We start from the raw sequence: 21,333 nt of genomic DNA on the forward strand, positions 1-21,333 counted from the left end.
TTCTCTTTGTGTTTTAAGTTCTGCACCTTTCATTGAAGTTGTTTTCTAGTCCAATTAATATTTTTGTCATTAGCTAATCAGAGTTGAATGACTACTTTGAGTCTAGTGAATAGTCTTATCACCCAAATTTCAGAGCTAGTCAAGCTACTTAAAATAGTTTTGAAATAATCTAGCAGCTTCATTAAAAAGTTATGAACAGAGTGTTGCAAATTATATGAACCCTGTACATTTAAACAGGCCATTTATTTAACAAATGTTTTTCTGGAGCTTCCTGTGGATGGGACAGGGCTCTTGGGGCTATCTCAAGTGGGACCTTTATTGATAATACTTTGTTAGTATTTACTGTATTTCTTAAAGTTTGTAAAAGTATACTTCAAAATATTATGTTGACCTTAATGCTTTATTGTATCATTAACTAGCTTGTCATTTCTGGAAGAAAGGTCTGAGTTCTACTGCTAAACTTATGGCCTAAATAAAAATATGTATAGTATATTGATTTTTGCTTACTATTCATTTTTGTTCAATTGCTGATTTTCTTTAAAAGTAGTGAAAGAGTACATATTCTAAAATATTATATCACCTTGAATGTTTTAGTGTTTTTCTAGTTGTCATTGCTGAAAAAAGTCCGGTTTCATTTTATTAAACTTAGAGTGTACTGTGTTTTGGAATTTGAAGTAAGGATCAGAATGGTGGTATTTATTTATTAGGGGGCTATTAAAATGTTTGTTGGAATAGTAAACTTGTCAATAAAAATTGTGCTTATGAAGTATTTTAGTCTCAAACACTGTTGACAACTCCAAGATTTCCTACCTTCTCAAAATTCTCTGATCTCTTGGCTTTTATTTAATGCTTTATTACCCTGGTTTTATTCCTTTATCTTTAATCATCCATCCCTTTAAAAGAAAAAGAATTTCTTCTTTCTGCCCCATAAGTGTATGTGATTTCTCAAAGCTCTGTTCTTGGTTCTTTCCAGTTGCTCTTATGATAGCAAGACAGGAAAACTAGGAGAGCCAGAGGGCTCTGTAGGAGAACTGAGACTGAAAAGAGAGGCAGAGAGTGGGGGTTAGATCATAAAATGCCCTGTATGCCAAGTCAGGTAGTTTAAACTGAAGTTGGAGGGAAACCCTTACAGTGTTTCTAACAGAAAAGTAATATGATCAGATTTCATTATTTTTAATTTTCAACTTTAATTACAAAAGTAATACTTGTGAAAAGTCCCTCATTCTCAGGCCTACTTCCTATGGACAACCACCACTAATAATTTGAGGTTATCCTTCTGGCCTTATTTTTTCTGAGTGTATGCAGTCATGCATAGAGCCGTTATTATTTTTCTTTTTAAAGATGGATTAAATAAAATCTGCATTGTAGAGAGATCATTATATCTGTAATATGGATGTTAGATTGGAGAGAGGCAAGGGAAGAGACAGATTGACAAATTAGGGAACTCTTTTTAGTAGACCAGGTAAGAGATGATGGGGTCTTAACTTGGGTTAGGGTAGTAGTAGTGAATATGTTGAGAAGCAAATGGATTTGGGATATATTTAAGAGGTAAAGTCATCAGGACTTGCTGGTATGTTTTGGGGGAATGAAGCAGGAAAGAGTGAACTCAGGATAAAACTTAAGGTTTGGGCTTAGTCACCTGGTTAAAATCATTGAATTAGCGAAGACTAAAAGAGGAATAGATTTTGTGGGAAGAATGGGGAGATGATGTTATATTTGGATATATTGAGTTTGGGATACTTGCAGTATATGCAAATGAAGATGTCGTTTGATTCAGAAAGGGAAGAGAGAAATCTGTATTATAGATACATAATTATGGATTATCAGTATCCAAATGTTAAAATAATATGAATTGATTAGCTTGCCTGGGGGGGAAGAATACATAGAAGAGTACGTGGCCAAAGATGGAATCCTGAAGAACTCCAACATTTAAGGGACAGAAAGAAGAATAGGAACCTGTGAGAGAGGACCTGCTGGAGCATTTATAGGTCTCCTATCAGAGGCCAAGAGAAGAGAATTTTTTTGAGAAGAGAATAGTCAACAGTGTCATGTGCAGAAAGTAAGACAAGGACTAAAAAGTCCACTGGATTTGGTAATGGGGCCATTGGTCACTTGATTTTTATGATATGGGAGTAGAAACCAGATTTTTATCCTATGTGCTCCATATCTAAAGTCACTGAACCCTGTCACTTCTTTTGTTATTGTCTTTCCCTTTCTCAGTAGCACTTCTTTCCATTTTTTTTTAGTACTAGACCGTTTACATAGTCTTCAAATTAATAGCAGTTTGAGCACCTACTCTCTCGTAGACTCTGTTGGAAATACAAAGACATGTAAGATATGATTCCTTTTCCAAGGAGGGGGAAAAAGGGGGAAAAGGGAAATAGTTTGAGCAACTACTACATGCCAGGCACTTGATGTATGATAATCCCTTTAATCCTGTGAGGTCAATAGTATGCCTCCCACCTTTTTTCCTAATAGAAGAGGAAACTGATACTCAGAGGTTAAGTGACTTACCCAAGGTCACACAGAGAGGTAGGATGGGTATTTGAGCTAAGAGCTGTTTGATTCCAATGCCCATATTTTTTAAGTAATGCTTTGCTGCTTATAATCTAGTTTATTAGAAGATAAAATTCCACAAAGTTAGATAGCAGTCAGTTTAAGCAACAGCTTCAAGATAGAGAAGAAACACCACTGTGTGTTGATTAACTGTTACAGAAATTATATAGATGATAATTGCTAGACTTCAAGAAATTTCCAGGAAAAGAATTTTCATTATTATTCCTTATGATTTTTTAGTGCCTGGCAGAGAGTAGATGCTTAATAAATGTTTAAATGAATTCAGAGGGCGTGATGATGGTAAGTGGGGGTGGCTAGGTAGGGTTTTTAGAGGAAGTGGGGTTTAAGCTGGGTCTTAGAAGATGAATCTAACTTTGGAAGAAAGGTGGGGAAGATTTTCTAGGCAGATGGACAGAATAGACAAAGTATAGGGTGGGGAGGGACATGGAAAGCAGAGGTCGCAAACAGGCAGCTTGTATGCTGGATAAGGCCTGTAGATGTGTTTTGTTTGGCCTGTGCAATGTTTTAGAAAAATTGGAATTAGTTATCAATATGTAAAAGTTTCCACAAAAACTCTGGATTTCCTGCTACTATTGAAAAATTTAAAGATCTGGAAATCCTGAGCCCATGTTCCTGCATGGCAAATGAGCTAGAGCTAAGTGATTGCTGCCCATTCCATTGTCCCCTTTGGTGGATGTTTACTCTCCATGCATGATCAACTTCACACTTGTACGTTTACTGGCCTGGCTCCTATTAGCAAGTTTGCGACCCCTGATATAAGGTGTGTTGGAGGCTGGGGAGGTAAAGGGGCTTGGAAGGACTGTGAATAAACTGTGAATAAAATTGGACTGGAGCAAAAGGCTTTATTAATGTGATTCATTGGGGAACATAAAGGTAGATTGGAAGCCAAATTCTGAAGGACCTTGCATGCCCCTCTGTAGGCATGGAGGAGCCACTGAAAGTTTATAAAATGGGGAGTGACATGTTCAAAGTAGTGTTAAGAAGATGAACCTGGCAGCAGTCTATAGGATGAAGTAAAGTGAGTAAGGCTTCCTGAGACTGAGCGTGTGCATGCTCAGTCATGTCCAACTCTTTGCGACCCTATGGACAGTAGCCCACCAGGCTCCTCTGTCCTTGGGATTTTCTAGGCAAGAATGCTGGAGTGGGTTGCCATTCCTCCTCCAGGGAATCTTCCTGACCCAGAAATCGAACCCTCATCTCCTGTGTTACCTGCAGTGCAGGCGGATTCTTTACTGTTTGAGCCACTGGGGAAGCCCCCAAGGCTTCCTGGTGGGAGGTAATTATGGAGCTACTGTAGCTGTATAGGCTTGAGAAGGTAAGAGCCTTCCCTAATATTAGTAGCAGATAGTGAAACAAAGAATGGAATTGGGAATAGCAATGAATTGAATGTGGACAGAGGAGTCAAAAATGACCCCCTCAAAATGGGAAAATGATAGGGTCATTAATCAAAATAAGAAAATCAGTAGAGGGAGTGAGTTTGGTTATGTTTTATGTTTGTTTGTATTTGGTTTTTGTTGTCCTTTTTAATTTTAAATTTTTTGTGGAATGTATTGATAGGTCAGAAAAGAGCTATTAAATGGTATATGTCTGTCTTACATGTTGAAGTTTTAACAGTATTATAATTGGAGATTGTTTCTTCTCTAAGCACTAAAACTACTAAAATATAATGACTTACATGAAAGCCATTTCTGTAGCTCAGGATAGTTTAGGTGCCCACCTTGCCACTAAACCACACTGCTAAGCTGAAAATCACCTTCTTCTTGTAGCTTTGAGCATTTCACTCCACTTTGGTCCTTCTAAATTCCATGGGTTAGTGCTTTATTTTGAATTTCATCTTGCATGCTACAATTACTAGATTTATCATATTTGTTTTCCAGTTGATGTAGAACATTCTCATGTTCGGTTTCTGGGAAACCTGGTATTGAACCTGTGGGACTGTGGTGGGTAAGTACCATCTGCTTAATTCTTCATGAGGTCAATGACAATAATCATGGCATCTAGTATAATCAGCACAGAGAATGTTATTGCTGCTGTTTAGTCACTAAATTGTGTCTGACTCTTTGCAACCCCATGGACACAGCTAATATAGTAGAGTAATTATCATTTGTAATAGATACATTAGATAAAAATTACTTCAGAATTGGCACTTGATTGAATGAAGATATCTGACTTTTCTATTATTATTGTGAAAATGCCCTCTATATTTGACATGTTTAAGCAGTATTCACACAAGCTATATCTAAATATCTATGGTATGGGATCCATCATCCTTCTCTTTTTCAAATGAAGAAATTAGGTTTCTGTCTCAAGCGGCCTAACACCAATGCTGAGCTCTTAGCTATCACACCATACCACCTCATTCTTTGGTATTTTAATAATTATCTCCAGGCAATCTAAGCAGTTATTTGGATCTCAGTTCTCCAGCTGAGTTTCCCACTGTTGGAGGAATAGGAGATAGTTTTTCCACTCATGTCCAACACACTTCCAGAATATCCCATCACAAATACACATTCACTGTGCATATGGTGCTCCCTTCCATATGGTGTGCTTTCTATTCTTGCATCTCTATGCTACAGTAGCAATATATAGTACACAATAATTAGGAGCCCTTAGGCTATGGAATTAGATTGGGGTTTGTATCTCAGCTCTGTTAGCTGTGTTATCTTGGATAGATCATTTAAACACTCTGAGCTACAGCTTTTTCGTGTGTATAATAGGAATAATGATGGTAAAAACCCATAAAGTTTTGATGATTGAAATTATGTGTGTGTGTGTGTGTGTATATATATATATATATATATATATATGTATATATATATGCATACACACACACATTTCAGAGTGCCTCACAAAGTAAAGAAATGTTATAATTAGCTCAGTATCTCCTAGCTCCTAGTATAGAGCCAACTAGGGAATAGGTGCTCAATGAGTATTTGGTGAAAGAATAACAGATCAGAAAAACAACTTCATTATTGCTAACAGGTGGTTCACTTAACACATTAGTAGCTTCCTCCATGTAAATCCGTCTTCAGTATCATTGATTTCAATTCTGTAATCTGTATCAAGAGATTAGTCCAAGTCCTTTGCTTTTAGTTACTAACATGTTATTGTCATTTTTACAGATAAGGCAGCTGAAGTCCAGTGAGATCATGAATCTCCCAAGGTCACATAGCAACTTGATAGCAGAGTGTAGGACTAGAAGCTACGCTCACGATTTTTTGTAAAGGAACTGCTATTTATTGACAGCATGCCAAAAGCCAGGTTTCATGCTAGATTCTTTCCTTTAGGAAAGAAAAACCATAGATTTTCAGAATAGCCTCCAGAAATTTAGAAAGTTAAATTTACCAGAAAGCCCCACCCCAATTCAATGATTATTCTTGTTTTCTAGAAATCTATTCAACATTCACTCAGCAAATTCCTGTTGATAACCTTCTGTGTATCACATAGTAAGAAAAGCATTGAAAGTTACACCACACTAGATTAACATACACAGTCTTTGGTGGCTATGACAAAAGACTTCATAGTACATATCTTTTTTCTTTCCTTCTTTATTTATATAGTTCTTTCATTTTTGTGGTTTTTTTTTTTAAGATTTAATTTTTGTTGAGGTAACATTGGTTTTTACCATCATATAGATTTCATGTGTACAACATTGTATTTCTGCTTCTGTATACCCTACAGCATGCTTACAACCCAAAATATAGTTTCTATCCATACAGTTTACCCCCTTTATCCTTTCCACCCACCTCCTGCCCCTTTCCTTCCCATAACCACTACTCTTTTTTCTATATCTATATGTTTTTTTTTTTAGTTTGATTTATAAATTTATTTATTACTTTTTGTATGATGAGTAAGATCATATGGTATTTGTCCACCTGACTTATTTCACTTAAAATAATATCCTCAAGATCCATTCATGTTGTTGCATATGCCAAGTTTTCATCTTTTTTATGGGTGAATAATAGTACATTATATATAGATATGACATCTTTTTTATCCATTCATCTCTTGATCGACACTTAGGTGGTTTCCATATCTTATCTACTACAAATAATGCCACAGTGAACATAGGGGTGCATGTATCTTTTCAAGTTAGTGTTTTCATATTCTTTGAATAAATATCCAGAAGTGGGATAGCTGGTAGTTGTAGTCTTGATTTTTTTGAGGACACTCCATATTTCTTTCTTTATCATGAGAATCCACAATAAAGGACAGAAACAGTAAGGACCTAACAAAAGGAGAAGAGATGAAGAAGAGGTGGCAAGAATACAAAGAAGTATAAAAGAAAGATCTTGAGAGCCCCTTGGAAAGCAAGGAGATCAAGCCAGTCATTCCTAAAGGAAATCAACCTGAATATTCACTGAAGAGACTGATGCTGAAGCTGAAGCTCCAGTACTTTGGCCACCTGATACAAAGAGTCCAATTCACTGAAAAGGCCTTAATGCTGGGAAAGATGGTTAGATAGCATCACCAACTCAATGGACATGAATTTGAGCAAACTCCAGGAGATAGTGGAGGACAGAGGAGCTTCTTGTGCTACAGTCCATGGAATCGCAAAGAGTCTGACACAACTTGGCAACTGAACAACAGCAACAACATATTTCTTCCATACTGGCTGCACCAATTTACATTCCCACAAAGAGCTTATAAAGGTTCCCCTTTTTCCACTTGTTACTTATCCACTTGTTATTCCTACCCTTTTGCTAATAACCAGTGTAACAGGCCTTAGATGATTATTGTGGTTTACATTTATATTTCCCTAGTAATCAGTGACATTGAACATCTTTTCATGCTCCTGTTAACCATTTGCATACCTTTGGAAAAATGTCTATTCAGCTGCTCTGCCCATTTTTTAATCAGATTGTTTTGTTGTTGTTGATGATGAGTTTATGTGAATTCTTTATATATTTTGGATATTAGCACCTTATCAGATGTATGATTTGAATGTCTTTTCCCATTCAGTAGGTTGTCTGTTCTATTGTTGGTTTCTTTTGCTGTGGAGAAGCTTTTTAGTTTTTTGTAGTTCCATTTGTTTATTTTTATTTCTGTTTCCCTTGCCTATGGAGACATATCTAGAAAGATATTGCTAAAACTGATGTCAAATACCATACTGCTTAAGTTTTCTTCTAGGAGTTTTATGGTTTTAAATATTGTGTTGAAGTCTTTAAACAATTTTCCATTTTCAGTTAATTTTTCTATATGGTATGAGATTAGTTTCATTTTATTTCTGTATGGTTTGAGATTGGTCTAGTTTCTTTTTTTTTTTTTTCCTTTTTTTGGATGTTGCTCTTCATTTTTTCCAACACCATTTATTGAAGAGACTATACTTTGTCCATTGCATATTCTTTGCTTCTTTGCCATAAATTAGTTTCTGTATATGCATAGTTTTCTAGACTCTCGGTTCTGCCCCTTGATCTGTATCTATTTTTCTTCTAATACCATGCAGTTTTGATTAGTGTGGCTTTGTAGTATTTTGAAATCAAGGACTGTTATAGCTCCAGCTTTGTTCTTTTATCCAGAATTACTTTCACTATTTGTGTCTTTTGTAATTCCATACAAATTTTAGGATTATTTCTTCTATTTCTATAAAAAAAATTCTTGGAATTTTAATAGGGATTATATTCATTTTGTATATTGCCTTGCATTATAGACACATTTTAACAATATTTTTCTAATCCAAGAGCACACAATATCTTCCCATTTATTTGTTTCTTCAGTTCTTTTTTATCAGCAATTTATAGATTTCAAGGTATAGTTCTTTTACCTCCTTGGTTAAATTTACTTCTAGATATCTTATTCTTTTTGTCATAGTTATAAATGGGATTGTTTACTTAATCTCTCTATCTCATTATTAGTGTATAGAAACACAACAGGTTTTTGTATATTGATTTTGTATCCTTCAACTTTACTGTATTTGTTTAATTTTTTTTTTGGTGGAGACTTTAGGATTTTATACAAAATCATGTCATCTACAAATCAGTTTTACTTCTTCCTTTCCAATTTGGATATCTTTTATTTCCTTTTCTTGCCTAATTGCTCTGGCTAGGATTTCCAGTACTATGTTGATGATGGGCATTCTTGTCTTGTTCCAGATTTTAGAGAAAAGCTTTCAGTTTTTCACCAATGAGTATGATGTTAGCTGTGGGTTTATCATATACAGCCTTTATTATGTTGATGTACATTCCTTTTATACCTACTTTAATGAGTTTTATCATAAATTTATGTTGAATTTTGTCAAATGTTTTCTCTGCAGTTACTGAAGTAATCATATGATTTATATACTTCATTTTATTAATGTAGTATATCACATGGATTGATTTGCAGGTGTTGAAACATCCATGTATCCCTAGAGTAAATCCCACTGATCATGGTGCATGATCCTTTAAATGTATTGTATTTGGTTTGCTGTTATTTTGTTGACTATTTTTGCATCTATGTGCATCAGAGATACTGGCTGGTAATTTTCCTTTTGTGTGTGTTGGCTTTGTCTGACTTGGTATTAGGGTGATATTGGCTTCATAAAATGAGTTAGGAAGTGTTCCCTTCTCTTCAATTTATTGGAGTAGTTTGAGAAGGCTAGTTATTAAATCTTCCTTGAATGTTTGATGAAATTCATCTGAAGCCATCTGGTCCTGGGCTTTTGTTTTTCGGTAGTTTTTTGATTACTATTTCAATGTCTGTACTAGTGGTCAGCCTGTTCGAATTGTCTTATTTCTTCATGGTTCAGTCTTAGAAGATTTTATGATTCTAAGATTTTGTCCATTTTTTTCTAGGTTGTCCAATTTGTTGGAATATTCTCTTACAATCCTTTGTATTTCTGTGGTATCTTTTGTTATTCTCATCCTTTGTATTTTTATGGTATCTTTTGTTTCTGATTTTTTAATATGGGTCTTACTTTATAACCCATCCAGCTGCTCTGTGTCTTTTCATATGAATTCAGTTCACTTACATTTTGGGTTATTATTGATGGATGAGGACTTAGTACTGCCATTTTATCTTTTGTTTTCTACTTGCTCTATATTTTTATTGTTTATTTTCCTTGTGTTTCTGTCTGCCATTTTTGGTTGGTAGTTTTCTGATATTTTCCTCAGTTTCCTCTTTTTGTATGTTTTGTGTCTCCATTGTAGATTAATGTCTTGCAGTTACCATGAACTGTATATCAAATATCACATAGATAAATAGTCCTTTTTCTGTTAATGGCATCTTATCTTCATTTAACTACATGGTTTTCCTCTTTCTCTTTTGTGTTTTTGTTGTCTCAAACTTCCCCTTTTTATATTGTGAGTTTGTTACCAAATTAAAGTAGCTATAGTTATTTTTTTTTGCATTTTCTCCCCTTTTAACCTTTATGCTATAATAAAGCATTTAAAAACCTGTTCTGACAGTTGCAATTTTCTGATTCTGTCACCTTCTCATGCTCATGCTGAGTTGTGTTCAACTCTTTATAACCTTTTGGACTGTAGCCCTCCAGGCTCCTCTGTCCATGAGATTTTTTAGGCAAAAATCCTGGAGTGGGTTGCCATTTCCTTCTTCGGGGGATCTTCCTGACCCGCAGATCAAACCCACATCTTCTGCATTGCAAGTGGATTCTTTACCACTGAGCCATCGAGGAAACCCATTTATCACTTTATTTATGCCAAGTTTTGTGTACTTTTGTCTTTTTGTTTCTGGTATAAGAACTCTGTTCAGCATCTCTCGTAAGGCAGCTCTAGTGTTGATAAACTCCCTCAGCTTTTGTAAACTCTGCTCCCTTCTCCCTCTGGGATGTCCACTATCCTAATGTTGCCCTACTAAAAGAGTCAGATAGCTCTTATAGAATTTCCTCTTTGTTTTGCATCTTAGATTTCTATCTTCATATTTGCTAATTCTCTCTTTCATATGGTCTGCTTCATTTCCAGTGCTTTTTAATGCATTCTTCATCTCATTTATTATGAGTTTTCAGCTCCAGAATTTTAGTTCTTTCTTAAAGTTTCAATCTTTTTGGTAAAGCATTTCTGTTTATTAGTTTTATTCCTAAGCTCATTGAAGTGCCTTTCTGAGTTTTTGTAGCTTGTTGAGTTTCTTCATGATAGCTATTTTAAATTCTCTATCAGTTAGATCACATTATTCTTTGACTTTATGTTTGCTTTCTGGAGAATTGTCATTTTCTTTTTGTGGTGCAGTGTTACTGTGGTTCTTCCTGATGCTTCTTCTGACAGAGCATGTGATATGGAACCGGTTAGAAATTAGAGGTCTTTTCTTTTTCCATAGGTGGCCCTTTAGTATAAGTCTTTGGTTTATCTTACCTGAGCTATCTCTGTCAGAAGTGTGCCCCCGGCTCTTGTGCTCATTATCACTTCTTGTGTTTTCAGGTTCATTGGCACCTTGCTTCTGCCTGTTGAACTGGCAGAAGCTTCATGGTGTACCTGGATGGTGGTTCTTCCCTTGCTTCCAGTATCCTCTGAGTCATAGGCTCTGCCACTGCAGGGGGAAGGGGTAGGGGGAGCCAAGTTCATACCAGTACCTCTTCCCTATCTGGTTTTCTAAGGTTCATAGGCTCTGCTGCTACTGGGGAAGAACAGGGGGCTGGAGACTTAGGAACCTCAGTGGCTGGAGACACAGGGCCCCCACCCCCATTCCTGCTACTGTATAGTTACTTGTGGTCATGGGTGTCACTGCAGCCAGGAGGCTGGAGTTGTGTGCGCTGCCTACCCTGCTGCTGCCAGGTTATATGGGTCTGTGGGCTTAGCTGCCCTGATTAGAGAATCAGAATTGCAGGTAGTACTTTTACTGTTCCTTAGGCCCTGCCTCCTTTATCTATTCCAGTCCATCCACCTTTAGAGGTGTGGGTGTGTGGAATTCTCTAGCATCCTGGTGTGTTGGCAAAAACACCTTTGCTGAGTTGTGAATGTTTTACTGGTTGTAGATAAAAGGGGAGAGACAAAGGTAGCTTTTCATTCTACCATGTTGTTGATACTACTCCTTGATTTTTTTTTTTGTTTGTTTGTTTGTTCAGGACAAAACACTACTCTTTTCTTCTAGTAGCTGGTAATTGAGAATTTCTTGGAAAGCTGTATATAGCTTAAGAAGCAAAGAGCAAAATCTACTAAAAAATTAACTTGGAGCCATTTTCATATAGTTTAGAGTGTGTAACTAGTTATTCATTCAGTAAATATTCATTGAACAACTACTCTGTGTTAGTTGTTCTGTGCTAAGCTCTGTGCTAAAAGCTGGGAAACAATGTCAAGTAGTAATGGCCATAGTTCCTCCTTTCATGGAGCCTGCTGTCTAGGGAATTGAATGTCTTTAATTAAAAACTCACACAAATATGTGTAATATCACACTTGTGGTGAGTGTTACAAATAAGACCAATGTGTTGGTATAAGGGTCTGTGGTGACTGGATTTGTCCAAGTCAGTGAGGGCAGGGATGGTTTCTGTGAGGAAGTATGGATTATACTGAAATCCAGTGGAAAAAGTAGCCATTAATTAGGTGTAAAAGTATGAGACATGTGAGACAGACTGAATAGCATGGTGGATAGACCATGGGTCTCTAGAACTATCAGAAGGTCAAATATATTTGGAACACAAGGAGGGGGGCAAAATGTGGTACAAGGTGTGGCCTAATAAGTAAGAAAGTGAGCCCATCCTGGTTTATTATCATTTGCCTTTTAATTTGAAATGTTAGCATAATCTTTCACATTGATTAAGCCAACAAAAATAGATCATAAATAGGAGTGATTAAGTGATATTTGCTTACTACCTAGATTTTCTTTTACCCCCTAGACAGGACACCTTCATGGAAAATTATTTTACTAGCCAACGAGACAACATATTCCGAAATGTGGAGGTTTTGATTTATGTCTTTGATGTGGAAAGCCGTGAACTGGAAAAGGACATGCACTATTACCAATCATGCCTGGAGGCCATTCTGCAGAATTCTCCAGATGCCAAAATCTTTTGCTTGGTGCACAAAATGGATCTGGTACAGGAGGATCAACGAGACCTGGTAAGTAGAAAGGGTGATGCACTAAATGATTGATGTGCTTTGTAAACTTCTTTTGTAGAGATATAGGGAAATTTGTACCATTCACTTTTAGGGAAAAAAATTCTCAGTATAGGCTTTCAAAATAAAGTTGACATCTGTTTTTAAAAACACAAACAAACCTTCTTTGGTAAGGGAAAGATAATGTTTATTTAGCAAATGATGTTCAAATTTAGGAAAGGATCCTAACCACATGATATCACTAAGCAGCTTTATATATTTTTAAAATATATTTGCTGCCCTTGTTTTACTGTCCTTCAGAACAGACAGTTATTGTCAAGGCTAGAAGACCCACCAGGGTTGAGATGAAGAAAGGTCACAACTGTCTCTAGATTGACCTTGGAAACTGGTATGCACCAATTCAAATGCCAATTACACAGTGTTAGGCACAATTCCAAGACCTCATAATTGCACTGATATGGTATATTTATCTTCTTTTCTACCATGGGGATTAGTACACAAAGATTAAACCAGAAAAGACACAGTAGAAAGGGCAAACTCCTAGCTAGCTATGAGACCCCAGGACTGGCAAGTCACAAATACAGTTCAGCTTTAGTTTGCTCAATATAAAATGAGAAGATTGGATTTTAAAGTCTAAGCTGAAAGTGAAGATTCTCTATTTCCAAGAATAAATAAAGTTGAGGAAAGCAGTTTCAAAATGTACTGGTGATATAGAAGAATACAGTTCCTCTAGGAATACGGTTCCTAGGAACTCCTAGGTTCCTCCTAGGGTTGGAACCTAGGAGTCTAAGGATCCCCTTTAGCTTAAGAATTTTTTTGATAATAACTGTGGTCAAGAATACTTTTTTCCATAATTAGTTATATGATTGCCTTCAGTGTTCCAGTATTTGCGTACGTTTTGTTGTTTCTGGGTTAACTTCCAGGCTTTTAGAAACAACTTGACAGTTCAGTATTTGACTCTGTAAAGGACTTTGGAGTTTCTATCCTTTCTAATTCCTTTTCCCTCTCACTAAGTATTAATTTTTTCTTTATTCAGCTGAAAATTCTGTATGTAGCTTGGCCTTGAGATTGTGAGGGTTTGTTAGTTTAGGGTTTTCTGTTTTGTTTCCCTGGCCCAATTTACCACAGAAAATCCTAGAGCATTCCAATGGATTTTTTAAGTACTTATAATTTTTAGTGATCAACTTAATGTTTTCTAAATGCTTATGTAAATATCCCCAAAGATATATTAATGTTCTTTGTGGGATTTTAAGTTTAATTAACAGAAGTATACTCTTTCATTAAAGAGTCAAACTTGGAAGTTTTAGAGTAAAATGGCTAGGGTGTTCTGTGAATAGCAATTTCAAGCAAAATAAAGTGTTTCCTTATATGTGTGTGTATTACTCAGGTTCCTCAGAGAAAGAGAACAAATAAGAAGTATGTGAGAATAAGAGAGAGAATGAATTAATTTTAAGGAATTGACTCATATGATTGCAGAGGCTGGCAAGTCTGATATCTACAGGCAGGCTGATAACCCAGGAAAGAGTCAGTGTTGAAGCTTGGGTCAGAAGGCAGTCTGGAAGGCAGAATTCCCTCTTCCTGGGAAACAGGAGTCTTTTTCTCTTAAGGCCTTCAACCAATTATATAAAGCCTACTCATATTATGGAGGGGGATCTGCTTTACTAAGTCTATTGATTTAAATATTAATCTCATTAAAAATATCTTCATAGCAACATCTAAATTGGTGTTTAACCAAATGTTTGAATCCTATGGCCTAGTCAAATTGGTTATATAAAATTATCCATCACAATGTTGAACATACACTCATGCAAGCTCTGGAAAATATCTGTGTATGTATTTATATTTGTATAAATTGATGTTTTTCCATGTGCATATGGGTGTGTGTGTGTCTATATATATATAGATAGATAGATTTGTGTGTAATGAGTTGTTACATCTATGTAGCCAAATAAATACAGGCTGTATAGAAATAATATGTATGAATATATGCATGTGTGTATGAGAGAGAAACATATCTATACAAGTTTAAGTATTTTGATTGATAAAATCTTGATATTGGTATGGTTATCTTAAAAGTGACTCAGATTGGGTGATTTGGAATGTTAGGTATCCTTTATTAAGATTTCTCTATATGGTGAATTTTATTTTCCAACATAGTACTCTCAGTGAGTACTCAGAATAAGCAGCACAGTCCTGAAGAATTCTAGTAGCTGTTGCACTTTTTAGACCTGACCTGAAATCATCTCTGCCATCCTAGTCTGTAAAGCAAGATACACATTTAAAAATTCCTCTGGTGGAAAATGAAATACCTCTGTTTAAAATATTTTGAAATATTGCACCTCAGATTGCAGTGAGAGAAGATAGCTGTTGTATGCTGATCAGTATATTGGTATTTTTACTTCAGATTTTTAAAGAGCGAGAAGAAGATCTGAGGCGTTTGTCTCGCCCATTGGAATGCTCTTGCTTCCGGACATCTATCTGGGATGAAACTCTCTATAAGGTGTGTATGTTTCCCTGAGTTTAAAGAGCATGAAAAAAAACTAGAAAGGTATTATCAAAACTAAAAGATTTTAGACCCTTTCATAGCAATCTAGATGTGTTGAACTAAAAGAAGAAATTATCTACAATACATTGAAAAATATCCAACTTAACCTTAAGAGATTTTGGTTTTGATTTTAGGTTGGGTCGACATACCTACCAGATCACACTGAATTAGCCCAGTTTGGTCCTGATTAATTTGATGCAGATCTTCATGACAGTAGAGGTTTCACTGGCCATCATCCATTTTGACCTGTTTTGGTCTCAATGCTGATTGGAACTGTATCTAATATTCAGGTACCTCTACAGGATATAAGCTAGTCTGTCTAAGTTTGGATGGCAATAGAAGAACAGTATTTAGGGGAGTAATTGGAGAAGGGAGTCTTAGAATGAGACATGTAGCTGCAACTTTCATGCAAAATTAAAGACTAGCATTCTTTCAACCAAAGAAATTGTTCCTATTGCTGGAATGGATACCACACTGCTTATAGTAGTTGTAAAGGTTACAATAATAGCTGTGTTATGGATGAAGTTGAAATTACCTCATTGGCACATAGGCTCCTTATCCTGCTTTCTCCCAGTGATTTAGTGATTTGAAAGACTGGCTTCTTTTGGGTCTTCTGTGGTCAGACCTTTCCTTCAGACTGTTTCTGGTGTTCATTGACAAGTCTGGGTAGGAAAGCATCCTTTTCAGTGACTCATAGCTACAGCCTCAGTATCAACTACATTTGACAAGTATCTTCAACCAAAAGCACAGAAACCTGATTTGCCAAGGAGAAAAACAGTTGGACTTTAAAACATAACCACTGATTTATTTTTTTAACTAATTAATTTTTCCCAATATTATGTTGACCCAGCCTCACTCTAATAACAGATCATTTTGAGATACCTGTCTAGGAAATACTGTTCTAGATTAATTTGGGCCGAATTTCTCTCAAAGCCTTATTCCCATAGAACAGGTAACCGTGAATAAGGATGGACATGACGCACTGATAAGAACCAACTGCGGTGTGAAGGATGGCAATACATAACACGACCAAAGACAATTGGCTAATCACAACACTGCTGTGAGTGACAATGTCTCTGCTGTGGTTAGCTTTGGTGCCTTCTCCAAGGTAAATTCAGCAGTGACATTAACACCGACCTGGGAACTTGGAACCTGAACCCCCATGCCTAAGTAATAAAACTAATTGGAACAGAAACATGGCTCTTACATCTCTTACATAAATGTTACATAGAGCTGACATAAATTTTTATATTTATTAAGGTTTATTCTACAAGCACTCATTGCATATCTGCTTGATACTGTTGGACACACAAATAACTAAGACCAGGTTCCTGTGCTCTAGTAGGGGAGAGAAGATTATACACTCTACCAGACAAATTGGAATGAAATTGAAAGGAATATTATAATGAAAATTCAAATAAAAGAGCCTTAAGAAAATAGAGGGAGGGTATGATTAATTTAAATTCCTATTATAGTCATACTCCTCTGGATGAAATCAGTTTTAGGCAAACACACAGTGGACCACTTTTAATTTGATTAGATCAATAATTTATACAGCTGACAATAAGCCTTTTCAAATAAAGCCACTATTTTCTCTTGTAATTTCTCTTGTATGTTATTCCATTGAGGGGAGGGGCCATTTTTCTATGTGGCTCTGGTGTTTACACTAAATTGATTCTTGGATGTATGTAAATATTAGGTTCTGATCTTAAGAGCAATCTACACTATTGGTCTTAGATATCTATTTGAATGACTGGATTAGAAGTTCTTTAGCCCAATAAATCAGAGTTTTCAGCTTTCCCTAAGGCAATATGATGGAACTAAAGTATTTGTTGATTTTTAACTATCAGTGGAAAGAAGCATTTCATAAGTGTTTGAAACTTTTAAAAATCTAACTGAACAACAAAAATAAATATTAGTTTCATTTTCTCACGTCATTTGTGTTATATTTGTTACTAGAATTTGTTGAGGACTCAATTATCACTATATTCTCCTTTCTATATATTATAGTATACTTCCACCAGGGAAGCCCATAGTATACTTACTCATTTGCAAAGATCTGGGCCTGTTTACCAGTTAGTAATATTGCACTGTGCTTCTGTTCTGTTAGGCTTGGTCCAGCATTGTTTATCAGCTGATCCCCAATGTCCAGCAGCTGGAAATGAACCTAAGGAATTTTGCTGAAATTATTGAGGCTGATGAAGTACTTCTATTTGAGAGAGCCACTTTTCTGGTAAGAACTTTCTGCTGTGCAGATGTATTTCACACTCACCTTCTTCTGTTCAGCAATGGAGAATATGTTGCCACTGTCAGAAACACTCGTTTTCCTTCTTGTCATTACTTCAGCATACATAGCTTTATTTATGAAGTAGTATTGTCAGCAAGTAACTTGAAAGGAGTTCTTTTATGTGTTGGTCTTTAATAATTAGTATCACTTAGACATTTGCAGGTATTTGTTACTATAGAATTTAGATTATTTTGTTAATAATTGTCCATTTGCCTTAAATAATTCCTATTTCCCATTGACTTCTATTATGAAATGATGGGTATTTTCCTTTGAGAAAACTTGCATCACACCCCTTTCTCCAAAACAGTTTAAAACTTTTAACATGGAAGAGATGTAATGGTCAACTCAATGGCATAGATAAGAGTTCAGATGGCGAGGTGAAAGGGCAAAAAGGTATGTTGGCATTATTTTTCTTATAAATTCAACTTAATAATATTATCTCCTACTGTGTATATGGCTGTGAGGGAGTATGAAAAACCCAATATTATATTTATAAGTAAAATGTTTAATAACAGTAATAAAAACTCATTTGACATGTCACAAGAACTGCATAAGTAATTGCTGATCAGCTGCATAAATATAACCCTAAGAGTAGCTCACAGTAAATTTGTTTCTGAGCTCTACCAAAGCTTGGTGATTTTAGACACATTTCTTTTCTTTTTTTACATATACATGGATCTATTCTTTTTTTTTAATTCTTTTTTCATTTAGGTTATTACAGAATATTGAGCAGAGTTCCCTGTGCTGTACAGTAGGTCCCCATTGGCCATCTATTCTAACATATAGCAGCATCTATCTATGTGTCAATCCCAGACTCCCAATCTATCCCTACACCCACCTGTCCACCCTGGCAATCACATGTTCCTTCTCTAAGTCTGTGAGTCTCTATCTTGCAAACAAGTTCATTTGTATAATTTCTCTCAGATTCCATATATGAATGATATTATATGATATTTATCTTTCTCTTTCTGGCTTACTTCACTTATTCACTTAATATGATAATCTCTAGGTCCATCCATGTTGCTACAAATGACATTATTTCATTCTTTTTTATGGCTGAGTAATATTAACTCAACTGTGAAGAAAGCTGATAGCATATTCAAAACCAGAGACATTACTTTGCCAACGAAGGTCTGTCTAGTCAAGGCTATGGTTTTTCCAGTGGTCATGTATGGATGTGAGAGTTGGACTGTGAAGAAAGCTGAGCACCGAAGAATTAATGCTTTTGAACTGTGGTGTTGGAGAAGACTCTTGAGAATTCCTTGGACTGCAAGGAGATCCAGCCAGTCCATTCTAAAGGAGATCAGTCCTGGGTGTTCATTGGAAGGACTGATGCTAAAGCTGAAATTCTAGTACTTTGGCTACCTCATGTGAAGAGTTGACTCATTGGAAAAGACTTTGATGCTGGGAGGGATTGGGGGCAGGAGGAAAAGGGGACGACAGAGTCTGAGATGGCTGGATGGCATCACCAACTGGATGGATGTGAGTTTGAGTGAACTCTGGGAGTTGGTGATGGACAGGGAGGCCTGGTGTGCTGCGATTCATGGGGTTGCAAAGAGTAGGACATGACTGAGTGACTGAAATGAACTGAACTGAATATTCAATTATATTTATGTACCACATCTTGATCTATTCACTGTCAGTGGACATTTAGGCTGTTTCCATGTCTTAGCTATTGTGAATAGTGCTCCTGTGAGCATAGGGATGCATGTATATTTTTGAATTATACTTTTATTGAGATATATGCCAAGGAGTGGTATTGCTGGATCATATGACAACCATGCTTTAGTTTTTTAAAGAACCTCCATACTGTTTTCCCTAGTGGCTGTACCAACTTAAATTCCCACCAACAGTGTAGGAGAGTTCCCTTTTCTCCACACCCTCTTCAGCATTTATTGTTTGTAGACTTCATGATGGCCATTCTGACTGGTTTGAGGTGACATCTCGTTTATAGTTTTGATTTGCATTTCTCTAATAATTAGTGATATTGAGCATTTTTTCATGTGCCTCTTGGCTATCTGTATGTCTTTGGAGAAATATCTATTTAGGTCTGCCCACTTTTTTAATGTGTTGTTTGTTTTTTGATATTGAGAACCACATGAGCTGTTTGTAAGCCTGGAGATTAATCCCTTGTCAGCTGCATAGTTTACAAATATTTTCTCCCATTTTGTGAGTTGTCTTTTTGCTTTCTTTATGGTTTCCTTTACTGTGCAAGGCTTTTCAGTTTAATTAAATCCCATTTGTTTGTGTTTAATTTCTATTAGTCTAGGAGATGGATTGAAAAAGATATTGATGCAATTTATGTCAGAGTGTTCTGCCTATGTTTTCCTCTCAAGAGTCTTATACTGTCCAGTCTAACATTTAGGTCGTTAATCCATTTTGAGTTTTTGTGTGTATGGTGTTAAAGAATGTTCTAATTTAATTTTTCAAATGTAGCTATCTGGTTTTTCCAGCACCATTTGTTGAAGAGATTGTCTTTTCTTCATTATATAGTCTTGCCTCCTTTGTTGTAGATTAATTGATCATAGGTTGTGGATTTACATCTGAGCTTTCTAGTCTATTCCATTAATCTATAGGTCTACTTTCATGCCAGTGCCATACTGTTTCATTTACTGTAGCTTTGTCGTATAGTCTGAAGTCAAGGAGCCTGATTCCTACAGCTCTGTTTTTCTTACTCAAGATTGCTTTGGATATTCAGGGAATTTTGTTTCTCCATACAAATTTTAAGACTTTTTATTCTGGTTCTATGAAAAAATGCCATTGATAATATGATAGGGATTGTGTTGAATTTGTAGATTGCCTTGAGGAATATGGTAATTGTGACAATATTCATTTTCCAATCCAAGAACATGGTATATCTTTCTATTTGTTTGTGTCATGTTTGATTTCTTAGATCTGTGTCTTTGTTTTTTGCTACTCAGTAAAAACTTGCTATTGCGGACTGTAAGATGAGGAAAAGTGAGGTTCTGGCAGTCTGGAAGAAGTTTCTTTATGACACAGAGAAAAGAAAATTGAGATGAGTCTACTATGCTGTAGATACCCTAAATGCTTTTGTGTTCTATTTCAGTTCTGTGGAAACTGAAAAAGTTAGGGCTTTGAGTAGTTCTAGTTAGTGTTGTCAACCTCCATTTCTCCCAGTTCACAATGGCTCATCTTTTCCTTAGGGAATGAAATCAAATAAACTCCCAGCTTGAAAGAATATTTGTTGAGGAGTTTTGCTTCTGTGTTCATCAGTGTTATTGGCCTGTAATTTTCTTTTTTTGTGATATCTTTGTCTGGTTTTGGTATCAGGGTGATGGTGGCCTTGTAGGAGGAGTTTGGGAATATTCCACCCTCTGTGATTTTTTGGAAGAGTTTGAGAGTGATAGGTGTCAGCTCTTCTCTAAATGTTTGATATAAATCACCTGTGAAACCATCCGATCCTGGACTTTTGTTTGTAGGAAGATTTTTAATCACAGTTTTAATTTCATTACTTGTGATTGGTCTGTTTATATTTTCTATTTCTTCCTAGTTCAATCTTGGAACGTTGTACTGAAACATGTCCATTTTTTCCAGATTTTCCATTTTATTGGCATATATTTGCTTGTAGTAGTCTCTTACAATTATTTTAATTTCTGTGGTATCAGCTGTATGTAACTTTTCCTTTTTCATGTCTAATTTTATTTGAATCCCCTCCTCTTTTTTTCTTGATGAGTCTCACTAATGGTTTATCAAGTTTATTTATATTTTCAAAGGTCCAGCTTTTAGTTTCATTGATCTTTTCTATTGTTTTCTTCATCTCTATTTCATTTATTTCTGTTCTATCTTTATGATTTCTTTCCTTCTATTAAACTTTGGGTTTTATTCTTCTTCTCTAGTTGCTTTAAGGTTAGGTTGTTTATTTGAGATTTTTCTTGTTTCCTAGATAAGACTATATTGCTATAAGCTTCCCTCTTAAAGCT

At 35.8% G+C, this 21,333-nt stretch overlaps 1 protein-coding gene across 2 annotated transcripts in view; it reads left to right on the forward strand.

Annotated features, from left to right (window-relative positions):
- The window catches only part of RRAGB (Ras related GTP binding B), a 41,092-nt gene that overhangs the window by 9,212 nt on the left and 10,547 nt on the right, over positions 1 to 21,333 (forward strand). The window contains exons 4-8 of one of the 2 annotated variants that reach the window (XM_061410270.1): positions 2,247 to 2,330; positions 4,455 to 4,521; positions 12,341 to 12,563; positions 14,965 to 15,060; positions 17,216 to 17,338. In XM_061410270.1, the coding sequence (XP_061266254.1) occupies positions 2,247 to 2,330; positions 4,455 to 4,521; positions 12,341 to 12,563; positions 14,965 to 15,060; positions 17,216 to 17,338 (593 nt within the window). The remainder of the gene's footprint in view (positions 1 to 2,246; positions 2,331 to 4,454; positions 4,522 to 12,340; positions 12,564 to 14,964; positions 15,061 to 17,215; positions 17,339 to 21,333) is intronic. The other variant, XM_061410271.1, reaches the window with a different exon arrangement.

The sequence above is a fragment of the Bos javanicus genome, chromosome X, assembly GCF_032452875.1.
Source record: "Bos javanicus breed banteng chromosome X, ARS-OSU_banteng_1.0, whole genome shotgun sequence".
Lineage (NCBI taxonomy): Eukaryota > Metazoa > Chordata > Mammalia > Artiodactyla > Bovidae > Bos > Bos javanicus.